Below are 14,874 nucleotides of genomic sequence, written 5' to 3'. Positions count from 1 at the left end.
TTTGCAAAACCCTGTAATTCAAATTTTTCTCCCTCTTCTCCCCCTTCCCCAAGACAGCAAGCAATCTGATAAAGGTTAAAAGAGTGCAATTCTTCTAAATTTCCATATGCATCATGCTGAGAGGGGAAAAAAGATCAAAAGAGGGAGGAAAAAAGATCAAAAGAGGGGGAAAAAAAGCATGAGAAAGGAAAAAAAATCCAACCAAGCAAACAACAACAATAACAAAAGGTGAAAATACTATATACTTTGATCCACATTCAATCTTCATAGTTCTCTCTCTGAATGTGGAAGGCATTTTCTAGCATAAATCTATGGAAGTGCCTTGAATCATCTCATTGTTGAAAAGGAATCTTAGTGTATTCTTACTTAAATTAGCCAAGGCCTATCCTGGGATTAAGGTATAGAGAGAGATGTTATGAAGGGTACTCACTAGTTACATGCAAGAAAGCCCTCCACTGACCATTATATACTTCAACAACAATTCTATATGATGACCAATTCTGATGGTCGTGGCTCTCTTCAACAATGAGATGAACCAAATCAGTTCCATTTGTTCAATAATGAATAGAACCGGCTACACCCAACAAAAAAAAAAAAAAAAAAAAAATCTGGGAAATGAGTGTGAACCACTACATAGCATTTCCAATCCCTCTCTTTTTGTCCGCTTGCACTTTTTATTTCCTTCACAGGTTAATTGTATATTATTTCAAAGTCTGAGTCTTCTTGTGTAGCAAAACAACTGTATGGACATGTATACATATATTGTATTTAACATATACTTTAACATATTTAACATGTATTGGTCAACCTGCCATCTGGGGGAAGGAGTGGGGGGAAGGAGGGGAAAAATCAGAACAAAAGGTTTTGCATGAAAAATTACCCATGCATATATCTTGTAAATAAAAAGCTATATAAAAAAAGAAAGTTCAAAAAGATAGAAAGAAAGAAAGCCCTCCACCAAGGCTGACAGAAGGGTCCCCTGAGGGAAAGGTCTATCTATATGCTTTTGTCCATAATCAAAGATGTCAAGCACAGAACACTACAGGTGGTACACAACACTCTTGAATGCTGCGCAAACCAAATTTAACTGTACTTGGAAAATATGTAACAAAAAATAAATTAGATACAATAAAACATAGATAATGCTAATATGTAGTTTTCCTCAGAAGAGATCCTTAAATAGATTTAGTGGTCCCATTTCTTTTTTAATTTGACTCCAATGGTCCACACTATTCTTGCTCTTCTCCTTTCCCCTTTCAAATTCTCTCCATTCTTCTAGACTCAACTGAATTCAGCAAACATTCATTAAGTGATTACTGTATGCAAGACACAACACTAGGACTTGAGAATGTGAAGTTGAAAAATAAGACAGGCTCTGCCCTCAAGGGGTTGAAGGGAGAAATCTAGTTTGTTTTATCTGAAGGGAAATAGTTTGAAGAAATATGAAGCTAGAAAAGTAATCCAGGGCCAGATCATTGAGAACTGAGTTCCAAACTCTGGAGTTTGTATTTAACCCTATAGGCAAAATAGAGCCACTGTTTTTTTTGTTTGTTTGTTTGTTTTTGTTTTTTCAGTGAAGGAATATTATTGGACACTTGCATGAAGTCAAACCCCACTTCCTCCATGGAGACATTCATCTTCATTCATTCCACAAACATTTATCAAGTATCAACTTGCAGAGCACTGTGTTAGACACTGAAGAAGATATAAACTTTGATAAACACACACACACACACACACACACACACAAATACATACATACATAGATACTCCAAGGTCCTGCTCTCATACAATTTATTATCTAGAAGAAATTCTTTCTGATCACAATGAAATCACTTCCTCCTCCTAAGTTCCAATGAGCATCTGTTTCAATCATTTGGTATTGGTCATTTACTGCTTTCTTAAATGAGCAATGAAAAGAAATAGAAGGAAATAATAGAATGAGAAAGACGAGATCTTTTCAGGAAAATTAGAAATATCAAGGGAATGTCTCATGAAAAAAATGGTCATGATAAAAGACAAAAATGTAGGAACTTAACAAAAGTAGAAGAGAATAAGAAAAAGTGGCAAGAATATACAAAAGAACTACACAGGAAAGATTTGAGCATCACTGATAACTCTAGTGGTGCAATTATCTATTTAGAGTCATACATCTTGGAGAATGAAGTTAAATCAACCTTAGGAAACATTGCTAACAATAAGGCTAATGGAAGTAATAATAGAATTTCATTTGAACTATTTAAAATCCTAAAAGATGACTCTCTTAAAGTGCTTCATTCAATATGCCAGCAAATTTGGAGAACTCAACAGTGCCACTGGATTGAAATAGATCCATTTACATCCAAATCCTAAAGAAGGACAATGCTAAGGAATGTTCAAATTACCAGACTGTACTCATTTCACATGCCAGCAAGATTGAGATTTTGTAAGCCAGGTTTCAGTAATATGTGAATCAAAAATTATCAGAAATGCAAATTGGTTTTTGAAGAAGCAGAGGAACTAGAGACCAAATTACCATAAATTCACTGGATTATGGAAAAAGCAAAGTAATTCCAGGAAAAAAAAATCTGTTTATGCTTCAATGACTATAGGAAAGACTTTGGGTAGATTTCAACAAATTGTGACTAGTCCTCAAAGAAATGGAATACCCTATCATCTTACATGTCAAGAACCAATAGTTAGAATCAAATATGAAACAACTGATTGGTTCAAGATTAGAAAAGGAATATGACAAGGCTGTGTATAGTCCCCTTATTTATTTAACTTTTACATAGAGTACATGATGTAAAATGCCGGCTGCACAGATCAAAAGCCAGAATCAATGTTACCAAGAGAAATATCAACAGCTTCAGATATGCCTATTATACTACTCTGATGGCAGAAAGTAAAGAAGTTTCTTGATGAGAGTGAAGGAGGAGAATATAAAAGCTGGATTATTGGTTAACATTTTTTAAAAAACTAAAATTATGGCATTTGGTCCCATTATTACCTGTCAAAAAGAAGGAGAAAAAAATTGAAGCATGATATATTTTATATTTCTGGGCTCAAAGATTACTGTAGATGGTGACTGCAGCCATGAAATTAAAAGACACTTGCTGCTTGGAAGGAAAATTATGGCAAAGCTGAACAGCACTTTTAAAAACAGAGACATCATCTTGCTAACAAAAATCTGTATAGTCAAAGCTATACCTTTTCTATGACCAGTATATGACTGTGAAAGTTGGACTTTAAGGAACAAAATTTATTCTTTTAAATTGCAGTGCTGGAGCAGACTTTTGAGACTTTCTTGGATAGCAAAGAAATCAAATCAATCAATACTTAAAGAAATTAATTCTGAAAAAATGAACTCTGATTATTCATTGGCACTCTAAATATTGATTCAAACATTGAAGCTTAAATACTTTGGCCATATAACGAGAAGAAAGAACTCACTGGAAAAGACCCTTATGTTCAAAAAAATTGAAAAACAAATTTGAGGGGAATGGCAGAGGATGAGATGGATAGAGAGTGTCATGGAAGCAAGAAACATGACTTCAGGAGACACTGGAAAACAGAAGAGCCTAGTGGGCTCTGGTCCCTGGAGTTATGAAGAGACATGAACAACTTAAAAACAATTTACAGATTCATATCATTAAATAACTTCAGTTTGCGTGTGTGTGGCAGCGAGAGAGAAAGAGAGATGGAGAGAGAGAGAGAGATGAAAGAGAGAGAGAGAGAGAGAGAGAGAGAGAGAGAGAGAGATGAAAGAGAGAGAGAGAGAAATGATGGATTCAAGATGCAGAATGATACAGATTTCAGGACACAAGCAATGCAGAAATTTGTTTTGCTTAATTAAGCATATATGTTACAAGGCTTTATTTTTTTTTCTTTTCCAGTGAAGAAGAGGGAAAGGGTGAGTGGGGAATGGAAGGGAAGGGAAGGGGAGGAAAAGAAGAGGATGAGAGAGGAAGGAAGGGAATGAGTGGGAATAGGAAGGGAAAGAAAAAAGAAGAAGGTTATTGAAGCATTTTAAAAAAAATAATGCAAAAAGAATGTGCAATGATCAACTATGAAAGACTTGGTTCTTCTCAGTAATTCAGTAATCCAAAGCAATCCCAATAAACTTTGAACAGAAAATGCCATCTGCATCCAGAAAAAGAACTATGGAGACTGAATATAAATCAATACCTACTATGTTCACTTCTTTTTACTGTTTTTTTTTAATCTCTCATGATTTTTCTCTTTTGCTTTGATTTTTCTCTCCCATCATAATTTTTAAAGCAATGTGTTCTAAAAATAAATAAATTAAAAAACAGAATAAAATAAAAAACAAAAAAAATAAAAAATAATGCAAAGTGACAAATATAAAAATATGCTTAGGAATGTTTCATATGTTTAACTTAGATCAGATAGTTTGCTGTCTTGGAGAGTGAGTAGAGGGAAAGAGGAAGAAAAATTTGGACACAGGGTTGATGAAAACCATATTTACATATATTTGGGGAAATAAAATACTATTAAAAATACAGAAAAAGAAGAAAGTCCTGGAAGAAGCATAAAAAAAGCACAACAGTTTTGAAAGCTAGAAGTTTAATTTGTTATATACTTTAAAAGTAAAGCAAGCTATACATAAAAAAGATATGTAGTTTCAAGTACAACTTTTTTCTTTTAGTGTTTTTTAAGTTTAAGATTAAAAAAAAAGTCATCAAGAAAAGCTAATTAAAATTACCTATGCCCCTCTGGCAGATGAAACCATGTGTCTCCTCTAGGCAGTTCCTATCATCCCAGCGGCCAGTGAAGTGGGCAGAGGAGCTGTGGCCAATGACAACACAGTTGGTCTGGAAATAGGGAAGAAGGAAGGTCAGAGTGCTCAAGGGGTACACTACCCTGCTGATCCTCAGCTGCATTGCCAGATTGCCCTTTTAAGTCCACTCCACTTCCTTTCACACACCCCAAAGTCAATGCTTTCCAAAAGGCTGCAATAAGAGCTGAAGGTAGAGGAGGAGCTGGGTCATGAGGAAGAGAATGGAAGAGAGGAGAAAGGGAATCTATGAATGTGTGTTTGGCAGGGAGTGGAGTGCTTCTTACTGGTTTTTCTCCACTAGCAGAGTCGCTATGCCCTGAAGGCTCCCCAGGTGCCCAGTTCCCATACAGCATAGGTTCTTGCCCCACCCACTGGAACTCTTTCTGCGTAGCATGGAGGCCAATCCAGAGGTCGAAAGTCACATTGAGTAGTTTGGCTGTGATGAAGGCTGCAGACATAGAGAGCAAAGGCAATGAATAGTGGGGATGGTTATGGAGTGGGGATCAGGAGGCAGTCACAAGTGATTCCCTCTCAGTCATCACCAGCCTTCCCCCTGCAACCCTTAGAGTCCCCTATTGGAGACCCTTCTCTAGGAGACCCCTGCCACCTTCTCTCTTCCATTATGAACAACGAAGCCTCCTCCCCCATACCCACATCCTTTCTACATGGGACTGGTGATATAGCTATGAAGCCCAAAGATTATATTATACAAAAAGAAAAGCATGAGGGATGGTACCAGGAACAATGACAGAGGTGGTACCCAAGGTATAGGAGATGGTACAGTAGGATAGAATAAATAGGCACAGGAGAAAAATGTTGCAAATCACTGATAATTAGAGAAATGCAAATTAAAGCAATTCTGAGGTTCCACTTCATACTTAGCAGATTAGCAAAGCTCACAAAAATGAGAAATGTTGGAGAGGCTGTGGAAAAAAACAGGCACTGTTTGGTAGAGATGTAAATGGGTCTGAAAAAAAGTTTAAAATTTTTATACTCTTTGACCCAGAATACAAAAGTTGTTTTTTTTTAATAAAGGAAAATACCTGTAAGTTCAAAATTATGTATAGTCACTCTTTTTGTAGTGGCAAAAGCTAAAAACTAAAGGATATTCAGCAGTTAAGGAATGGCTGAACCAAATATTCTATGCAAATCTAATGAAATATTATTTTGCAAGAGGATATGCTATAAGACTGGTATGAACTGATGCATACTAAAATAAACAGAAGTAGTAGAAGAATTTATACCAACAAATTATAAAAATGAACACCCTGAAAGATGTAAGAATTCTGAACAATTCAATGAGCAACCACAATTCCTAAGAATCAATGATAAAGAACCCAGTCCACTAACAGACAAAGAGACAATAGACTCGATATGCAAAACCAGACATCCATTTTTGGACATGGTCATTATGGAAATTTGCTTTGCTTGATTGTGAATGTTTTCTATAAAAGTTTTGGTTTTCTTTTTTTTTTTTTCTTTTTTAATATAAGGGGGAAGGTGGAAAGGAGTGAAAACAAATGTTTGTTAATTGAAAAAATATATATTTTTATTTTAAAAAAACAGTGGGATGGGCAGATGTATTTGACCAGTCTTTACCTTGTTCCAGGGAGTTAGCAATAGTGGCCAGCTGGGCTCCCTGTTGTTCACACATATGCTGGGCCTCTGACCACTTCACTCGTTCTGCTGGATCATGGCCTTGGATTCGGAAGCACTTGGGACAGAAGGATCAAGTCTTAGACTGCTGCTCCAAGTCCCAACATAAAAGTCTGATCTACAAATTTATTTACCCCAGCCCACCCACAATGGCTCAGTTTTTACTTTTATTTGTTATAGCTAGGAAGAAAGATTATCTCCAATAAGGAGTGAAACACTTGGAAATTAAGACACAGATTTCTTCTGCCCAGCACTGGAAGACTGTGAACACAAACACACATACACCAGACACACATAGACACACACACATGCACTCATACACTCATGCATATTTTCATACTCTGGCTTTTTTTAATAAGACTAAAGATTTATTTGAAGCTCACAATAACTTCTGGAAATCCTTTATAAGTGGTCCCTATGAGTCGAGTCAACTAACATTTATTAAATTCCTGATATGTGCCAGGCATTGTGCTAAGTACTCAAGATGAAAAGCAAAAAACAAGCCTTACTTACTACATATTCTGATGGAAGTGGATTTCTTTGACAAAGAGACCTAACTGAATTTCAATTGATAAATGATGGACAGAAGCAGCTACACCCAAAGAAAGAACACTGGGAAACGAATGTGAACTATCTGCATTTTTGTTTTTCTTCCTGGGTTATTTTTACCTTCTGAATCCAATTCTCCCTGTGCAACAAGAGAACTGTTCAGTTCTGCAAACATATATTGTATCTAGGATATACTGTAACATATTTAACATATATAAGACTGCTTGCCATCTAGGGGAGGGGGTGGAAGGAGGGAGGGGAAAAATCGGAACAGAAATGAGTGCAAGGGATAATGTTGTAAAAAAAATTACCCTGGCATGGATTCCGTCAATATAAAGTTATTATAAAATAAAATAAAATAAAATATTAAAAAAAAAACAAGCCTTACTGTCAAGAAGCTCCCGATCTAATGGGGGAGGCAATATGCAAACTATGTATAAAGAAGTTATATATTTTGGATAATTTAGAAATAACCACAGAGGGAAGACCAGGCTTGTCTTCTTGAAGAAAGCAAGAGTGGAACTGAGAATTCAAGGAAGCCAAGAGGTGGAGAGGAAGAGGAAACTATTTTATTGAAAATGTCTAGAACTGGAGATATAGTATCTTTACTCTTTACACAAAGTATCTTTACAGGAAGGGGTAAAAAAGTAGATAACTAACTAGGTATGTATATGCCTCTTTTTTCCACAACAAATGTGTTCCTAGAAAAACTATGTCTAAGATCAGTGGGTTATAACATAGAAAGCTGGAAGGAAGACCCTGAAGATCAAATACAATCTCTACATTTTTTCATGCAAGAAAAATGAGACCAAAAGAAGGAATATGGCTTTTGTGGAACAGCTTGCCCAGAGGGATGAATGATACAAAGAGAAGGGGAAGGAAATAAATATTTATATAGTATTTACTATAGGTTAGGCACTGTGCTGTCTTTACAAATATTATTTTAAGGAGCAACTAAGTGATATAGTGGATAAAGTACTGAGTCAAGAATACCTGAATTCAAATCTCACCTCAGAAACCTAACACTTACTTAACCCCAATTGCTTTGCAAAAAACAAAACAAAATAAACAAATACTATTTTAAGACATATGTTATAGTATAAAATACAACTCAAAGGTCTCTGGAGTATAGAGATCTAGATTTGAATTTTGCCCAGATATTGACTAGTTATATGAGCTCAGATCAATCACTTAATTTCTCCTAAGCTATTTCCTTATCTATAATATAACAATGTGTTAATAATAATATAATCATACTTCTATTCCCTTCCACATAGAACTGTTATGTGGAAATTGTTGACAAACCTTAAACCATTCTAGAAATGGGGTTTATTATTTATTGCTGTATTCTTTTTCAAGGTAAGAGACAGAACTGGAATTTGAATGTAGATCCTCAGACTTCTACGACACATTTTTTAATATCCAATTCTATTATCACTTTTGAAAAGATGCATCTTTATCTCAGATGAGTCTTCAGAGGGTGACCCTGTGATTTAATTTCCTCCATCCAACTACCCATTCTGTCAAACAGTAAATGAGGGTGGCTCAGAGAGTTTGGTAGTGATTGTAAGAAAGGGGTCAAAGTGTGGGAGACATAGAAACCCCATGATTCATTTCTGGTCACTCTGCTTCTGTGGCACTGCTGTCTCTGGCTATCTTTCTTTTTCTCAAATGAAAATCTCATTCTACTTTACACTTTATAATTCTTTTAAGGAAAAAAATGTCACTAATGAAACCGATCCAGTTCCCTGGAAGTGAAATGGAGAATGGTTTTAAAAAGCACATAAAAGCAGTGCCTGCAGGAACCTCAGACCCTGCTTCTGGCTGTACCTCTGACCTTGATAAGTAATCAAACCTTCATCTCCTTTTCTGTCCACCAGTCCCAAACCATGACATCACATGTATACCCTTCAATTCCTCACTGTACCCAATTTCCCTTTCTGTATTGTCTTCCCCTGTTAGAATGTAAACTCTTAGAGAGCAAGCACTGTCTTGCTTGTTTGTATTTGTCTCTCTACTTAGTACTTAGTAGAGTGTCTAGAACATCGTAAAAAGCTAATAAATGTTTTTTTTTTCCTATCTGTCTAGCAGCAAAATGAGGAGACTGAAGCATATGTTCTCCATGTCCCTTCCAGCTCTGGAATTCTACTGTATGAAGCTTAGATGGTATGCCCTGATGCTCAAGGATAAGTAAGGTATTGTTACTCCTTTGGGATATCTTGAAGGGAGACACCTATATTCAGGACAAACAGCTAAGTGGTAAAGGAGAATACATAAGGAGACATAGATATAATATTGTCACTGGACACTTCCATTTCCTCTCCCACTGGTCACTGCTCTGTTCATCTCGTTCCTCCTCACCCCCCACCAACCCTCCACATAACCCCAAGCTTCCTTCCTACCTTGTTGATGAACTGACTCCAGCCAGTAGGACAACCACCAGGCAGGAGAGAGATTGGCGGGTCTAGTGGAGGTTTCCCACTGGTGATGTTACTTCGTTTACAGATGTATGGCAAGGTTGTCACACACCTCTGGTCTCCCCAGTCCTCTGTGGAGAGGGTAGGGGGAGTCACCTTCAGGATGAGATAGTAACTAAACTAATAACTAAATTAGTAATACAAAATTCATCAGCATCCTCCCCAGAGTGAGATGAGCATTGTAACTGGGGATCTAGTCTCCTGTGTTCTATTCTGAGCTTCACTGCTAAGTTGTTCTGTTGCAGATTCCTCTTCTTTATGTCCCTGGAACTAAAGGGAATCCCCTAGAGTTACTGGAACCAAATGGTTGGCTGCCTCCTTCCTGCTCACTCCCTAAGCTCTTGTCCTTTCTGTTCCTCCCTCCAGATTCAGCATCCCCATCCCTTCAGCTCTCACCTCGACTGGCTGTTACATAGACACATTTCTTGTCCTTGCCAATCGGCCGTGGTTTTCCAGGTGCCCAGGAGATGAAATTTATGATAGATTTGTCTGTCCATCTGAAACAGCACCAGAAGGTCAAAGATGCCTCAGAGAGAAACACATTCCTCTTCCCAGGGAGAAGGAGAGCAAGAGGCATTATCCTACATGATGTCAAGGGGGGATAAGATGATGGGGAGAGGGACCAATGCCAGGAATGAGGAGGGATTGATTAGTAACTCTAGAGTCTATATCAACTTTCTTTATGTATGTTTCCAGTCAGGGTAGACTAGTCTCTTTGGGCCTTTATTTCTCCAACTGGAAAAGAAGGCTAATACTGCCATAGAAGTGAATAGAAAGGCCATCCAAGGGAGCCAAGAGGACATCTGCACAACTCCATTATTCCTCAAGCTCCTCAAGATGTTAACTGGATGATTCACTTGACCTCATTTTCCCTGGAAGCAAGATGTAACTATAGGAAGCATGCTGTTTTGGAATAAGAGGCCCAGGATTCAAATCCCAGGCTCTAGCTCTATCTGTGTGACCTTAATAAATTTAGTTTTCAATTTTGGGGCCTCAGTTTCCACATCTATAAAATCAGAGGGTTACAGTGATCTGTAAGTTTGTTTCTAGCTCTAAATGTATGATAATGTGGTATTAGTTTGTGAGTCCTTAGATAACAGGTACCAGAACATTTGAGAGTCACATACCTCACAAGTCAACACACAACAAGCCTTGGACACCCTTTTTTGTTGTTGTTCAGTCATGTCTGACTCTTCGTGACCCCACGTAGGGTGTTCTTGGCAAACGTACTGGAGTGGTTTACCATTTCCTTCTCCAACTCATTTTACAGATGAGGAAACTGAGGCAAACACAGCTAGTAAGTGTCTGAGACCAGATTTGAATTCAGGTCTTCCTGACTCCGGGGCCAATGCTCTGTGCCACCTAGCTGCCCCTTGGACACCCGTGTACCAGGGCAATTGCACACATCAATCACCTCTAGGGTCAGCACTCCCACCTGAATCGCCCGTCATTCTCAGAAGTGTGCAGGCCAATCCACCAATGCTGCTCCTGCCCTCTGGTGAACTGAACAAGGCAAAGGGCAGTAAATCAGGGCAGGGAGGAAGAGAAGGAAGGGAGCAAGTTGGGATATCTCCCCTAGATCTGTCTTCCTAACCTCTCCTTACCCCAGAATAATAACAAAATAATGAGACATGTCCATAGCACTTTAAGTTTTATAAATTCCTTTCCTCCCAGTAATCTCAGGGCTAAGGAAGAGAATTATCCTGGTCTCCACTTTACATGTCACCCCCTCTCCCAGGGACATCGTCATCAAAGCTAGGGAGGACCAAAGGCTGAAGGGCCTATGGGTCTCACTGAAAGTCCTTCGGGTTTACGGAGGCCTTGAAAGAAGCTGGCTGGCTATTCTCTGCTCAGTCAGCCAACATGAAGTAGCCAAAGCAGCCTATCTCTCTAGTTTCCTGCAGATGTCTCTTCCAAGCACCCTGCAAACCAAAAGGATCTGTCACTTCCTGGCACAACCCCCACACCTTAAATGAGGAAACTGAGCCTCAGAGAGGTAAAGGGCTCTGTCCAAAATCAGACAACCAGCAGGTCTAGGGGCTGAGGCTTTCGTCTGTAAGACCAGGGATTTTCCACGACCCCAGTCACCAAATAAAAAGAAAGCCTTCTCTCTGGCCACGTGGAGCTCCTCCTCCCTCCTTCCCGTCTTGAGGCTTGATGGCCACCTTCTGCAGGCTGTGTCCCAGAAAGTCCAGCTCTGCTTGGCTGTGCACCGACACCAACTCAGCTTGGAACCATGTGCAAATACGCTGGGCCTGCCCCCACGTAGAGTGATGATCAAAGAATTTGTAATCAGCCTCCTGGAAGCGAATCCACTCTTTCCAGCCTGCAAGGAAGTACTGGATGTGTGGGGGGGGTGAGCACTAAGAAAGGCAGGGAAGCGGGGTGGGCAGGGCAATGAAGGGTGGGCACAGCAGGGAACAGATCCCATACAAAGGATCTGCTTAGGCTTGTCCCACAGGGCAAGGGTATGGAAATAGGGTGTGTAGGTATTGAGCCATTCTATGGATTATTACAAGGTGAGACAAAGATGTGTATATGAAAATCTATTTGTTTTCAACATCTCAAGCAATGTCTTTGGCACAAGAAAAGGGACCTCCAGTTTCCCTGGGAACAGGGTTGAAGAAAAGGAGATGGAGAGATAGAGGAAGGATACAGATCAGAAAGCTGGATGGAAGTGGATTATGGGAACTACACCCTACACCACCCAGTATCCTAGATTAGCCTTCTTGCTTCCATCACTTGTCCCAAACCTTGGTTCCTCGCTCCATCCTCCCAGTCACCTCCAAGCCCTCTCCCACCCTTGTTGTATACTTAGGTTGAGGGTGAGGGGGTGAGTCTACCTTGTGGGTTGACATCAGGTTCCTTTATGTTGACTCCTGTTGAAACAGAGAAGGGGAGGCTGTAGAGAGCAGCAGGAGAGAAGCCTTCATCAGACAAGACCCGGATCCCCAAGCCATCCTTCCAGTGCCCTTCCCGATGGTAACCTTTGGGAAGCTTGCAGATCCAGTCCAGGTGTGTCTCACACTGCATGGCCACCCACTGCAGGGAGGCCAGGTCGAGCACCGCACAGCTCCGGATGTCATCATCGTCGTGGCGACTACGGTCAAAATTGTGATAGGAGTACTGGGGAAAGCGATGGGAGGAAAAGTTTGGCAGGATTGTCCCAGGGACCAGCCTCGGTCTGTCTCCCTCCTTCCCTCTCTGCTGACACAGTTCTTCGTGTGAGCAGTACTTTAGGGTGAAGAACACCTGGTCCTAGTCTTGATTCACTAACTGTTCTCCCAGTGAATCTCCCCATTCTCCCAGTGAAGCACAGATTTAGAGGCGGAAAGGACCTTAGAGGTCACAGGGCTGGAGATTATCCAGAGCAGGAAACAAGGATGGTTAAAAGGCCTTGCATCAATGTCATTTAAGAATCATTTGAAGGAACTGGAGGGTGGTTAGCCTGGTGAAGGGAAGGGGACAGGGAGGACAAGAGAAGAGCTGTGTGTAACTGTTTGAAAGACTCTTGGAAAAAAAAGGATAAAACTTGCAAAATCAGAAGCAAGAGGTGAAAGCTGCAAAGAAGAGAATTTACACTTAATACCAAATAAATTTTCCTAATCATACATTTGCCATGCTCCCTTTGCCCACTGCCCTACACACACACACACACACACCCCAGATAAATTTAAGTGCCTCCATGAGCACAAGCACTGAGCTTTGCAATGGGGCACATTCTCTGCCTTCAATGAGCAAAGGGAAATAACATGTACATACATAAGTGTCCATGTGTGTCTGTGTGTGTGTGTATATATATATATATATATATATATATATATATAAAGACATATACTATATAAATAAAATATTTTAAAATTTTATAAATTATTTAAAAATATATAAGTAAAAATAAAATATTTTGCATAAAATTAAAATATCATATAACACATTATCTATAATGTGTAAATATATAAAACATATACCATATAAATAAATATGACATTTTGTATATAATGTATAAGTATATTACATAGAATATATATGAACCTGTCATTTTTATAACAGAAATTTATAAATAGAAATCTGTAAGATGTATAATATATATAAAATTATATATATATATATATAAATTATATATAAAATTATATAAATGCCAAATATTTATATAATTAGCAATACACATATATACAGACAGACTTCCATAACTAAGTCTTCTTCATTTTCTTTCTCCAGGTAGCCTTGGATCCTATCAATGCTTCCTTACTCTTCCCCTCACCCTGCCCCCAGCAGCATGTCCCTCTATTCCCTTTACTTCAATTGTTCTCATCTCTCTAGCCTTGTTCACTTCTCCCCCCCCCCCACTCACCCCTAGGCCATCACTCCAGCGCCAGCTGCGCTCAGCTCTGGGATCTCGCCGGTTCAGACCAATCCAAAACCAGTGCTGCTCCTGGATCTCAGGCTCTGACTCACTGCCCACACAGATATCCCCCCAACCCGGGTAAAATATGTTAGAGGGCAAAAGGTTGAAGGATCCCAGGATACCCCCTTCCCTCTGACTTAGGCCTTGGGAGAGAAAGGACAAACCTATAGGAGGATCCCATTTATCTTCATTTTCCCCCATCCCTTGTTCACCTTCACAATATCCTCTTCACCCCCAACACTCCACATATCCCCCTCTCATCAGACTCCCTGACTATCATCCAAGGGGACTATTTCTAGTTAAAAAGAAAAGTTTATATTTGATCTCAGAGGAAATAATAGGAAACCACTGGCACTTCCTGAGTCAGGGAGGAACATGGTGAGATCTGGGCTTTTGGAACAGTAGTTGAGCCATCTAAAAGTGGACTGGGCGACTCTGGGAGGTAAAGAGCCACCAGGGACTCTTCTTGCACGAACATGCATGGAACCAAGCCTCCGTGCTCGCATAGTCACAAAGCCTCTGCTCTCGGCCCCGGGTTCAATACCCAAAGATTTTGTTGAGCATGTTGGATACAAAGTGTTCTTCCTCATAGCTGGCCAGGCTGAGCAGCTGGGCTCCCAACTCCCGGCACGCACTTTGGGCCAAGGGCCAACTCTTCTTGTCTTGTAGTCGGTCCGAGCTGAATACCTTGTTGGGGAGACAGAAAATGTATGGGGAGGTGGCAGGAGGAGAAAGCTTGGTGGACCTCTTCTCACCTCCACCAGTATCCCCAACTCTCCCACTAGACTCCCTCCTCCCTCCTTCACAGCCCTGGAAACATAACTGTCTTGTATCCCAACTGAATGTACTGGACACTGTAGACTTACTCAGGAGTGGGGATTGTGGGCATTCTCCTCAGGGGAAAAGGCTATAAAAAAGCTGAATCGGAGGCCCAGACTGATCCCTGAAGCCATGAGAATGCTCCCTATCCATGGAGGACCAGTAGGGAGATTTAGGTCAATGTCCTG

At 39.8% G+C, this 14,874-nt stretch overlaps 1 protein-coding gene across 1 annotated transcript in view; it reads right to left on the bottom strand.

Annotated features, from left to right (window-relative positions):
* The window catches only part of MRC2 (mannose receptor C type 2), a 96,364-nt gene that overhangs the window by 5,385 nt on the left and 76,105 nt on the right, over positions 1 to 14,874 (bottom strand). Inside the window, exons 13-23 of the mRNA XM_051994943.1 lie at positions 14,412 to 14,554; positions 13,814 to 13,916; positions 12,450 to 12,588; positions 12,306 to 12,341; positions 11,628 to 11,788; positions 10,898 to 10,965; positions 9,859 to 9,959; positions 9,388 to 9,533; positions 6,380 to 6,494; positions 5,065 to 5,228; positions 4,706 to 4,814 (exon numbers count right to left, since the gene is read on the bottom strand). Coding sequence (XP_051850903.1) covers positions 4,706 to 4,814; positions 5,065 to 5,228; positions 6,380 to 6,494; positions 9,388 to 9,533; positions 9,859 to 9,959; positions 10,898 to 10,965; positions 11,628 to 11,788; positions 12,306 to 12,341; positions 12,450 to 12,588; positions 13,814 to 13,916; positions 14,412 to 14,554 — 1,285 coding nt within the window. The remainder of the gene's footprint in view (positions 1 to 4,705; positions 4,815 to 5,064; positions 5,229 to 6,379; positions 6,495 to 9,387; positions 9,534 to 9,858; positions 9,960 to 10,897; positions 10,966 to 11,627; positions 11,789 to 12,305; positions 12,342 to 12,449; positions 12,589 to 13,813; positions 13,917 to 14,411; positions 14,555 to 14,874) is intronic.

The sequence above is a fragment of the Antechinus flavipes genome, chromosome 4 (genome assembly GCF_016432865.1).
Source record: "Antechinus flavipes isolate AdamAnt ecotype Samford, QLD, Australia chromosome 4, AdamAnt_v2, whole genome shotgun sequence".
Taxonomy (NCBI): Eukaryota; Metazoa; Chordata; class Mammalia; order Dasyuromorphia; family Dasyuridae; genus Antechinus; species Antechinus flavipes.
Note: the sequence above shows the minus strand (reverse complement) of the source record. Positions and strands in the feature narration are given on the sequence as shown.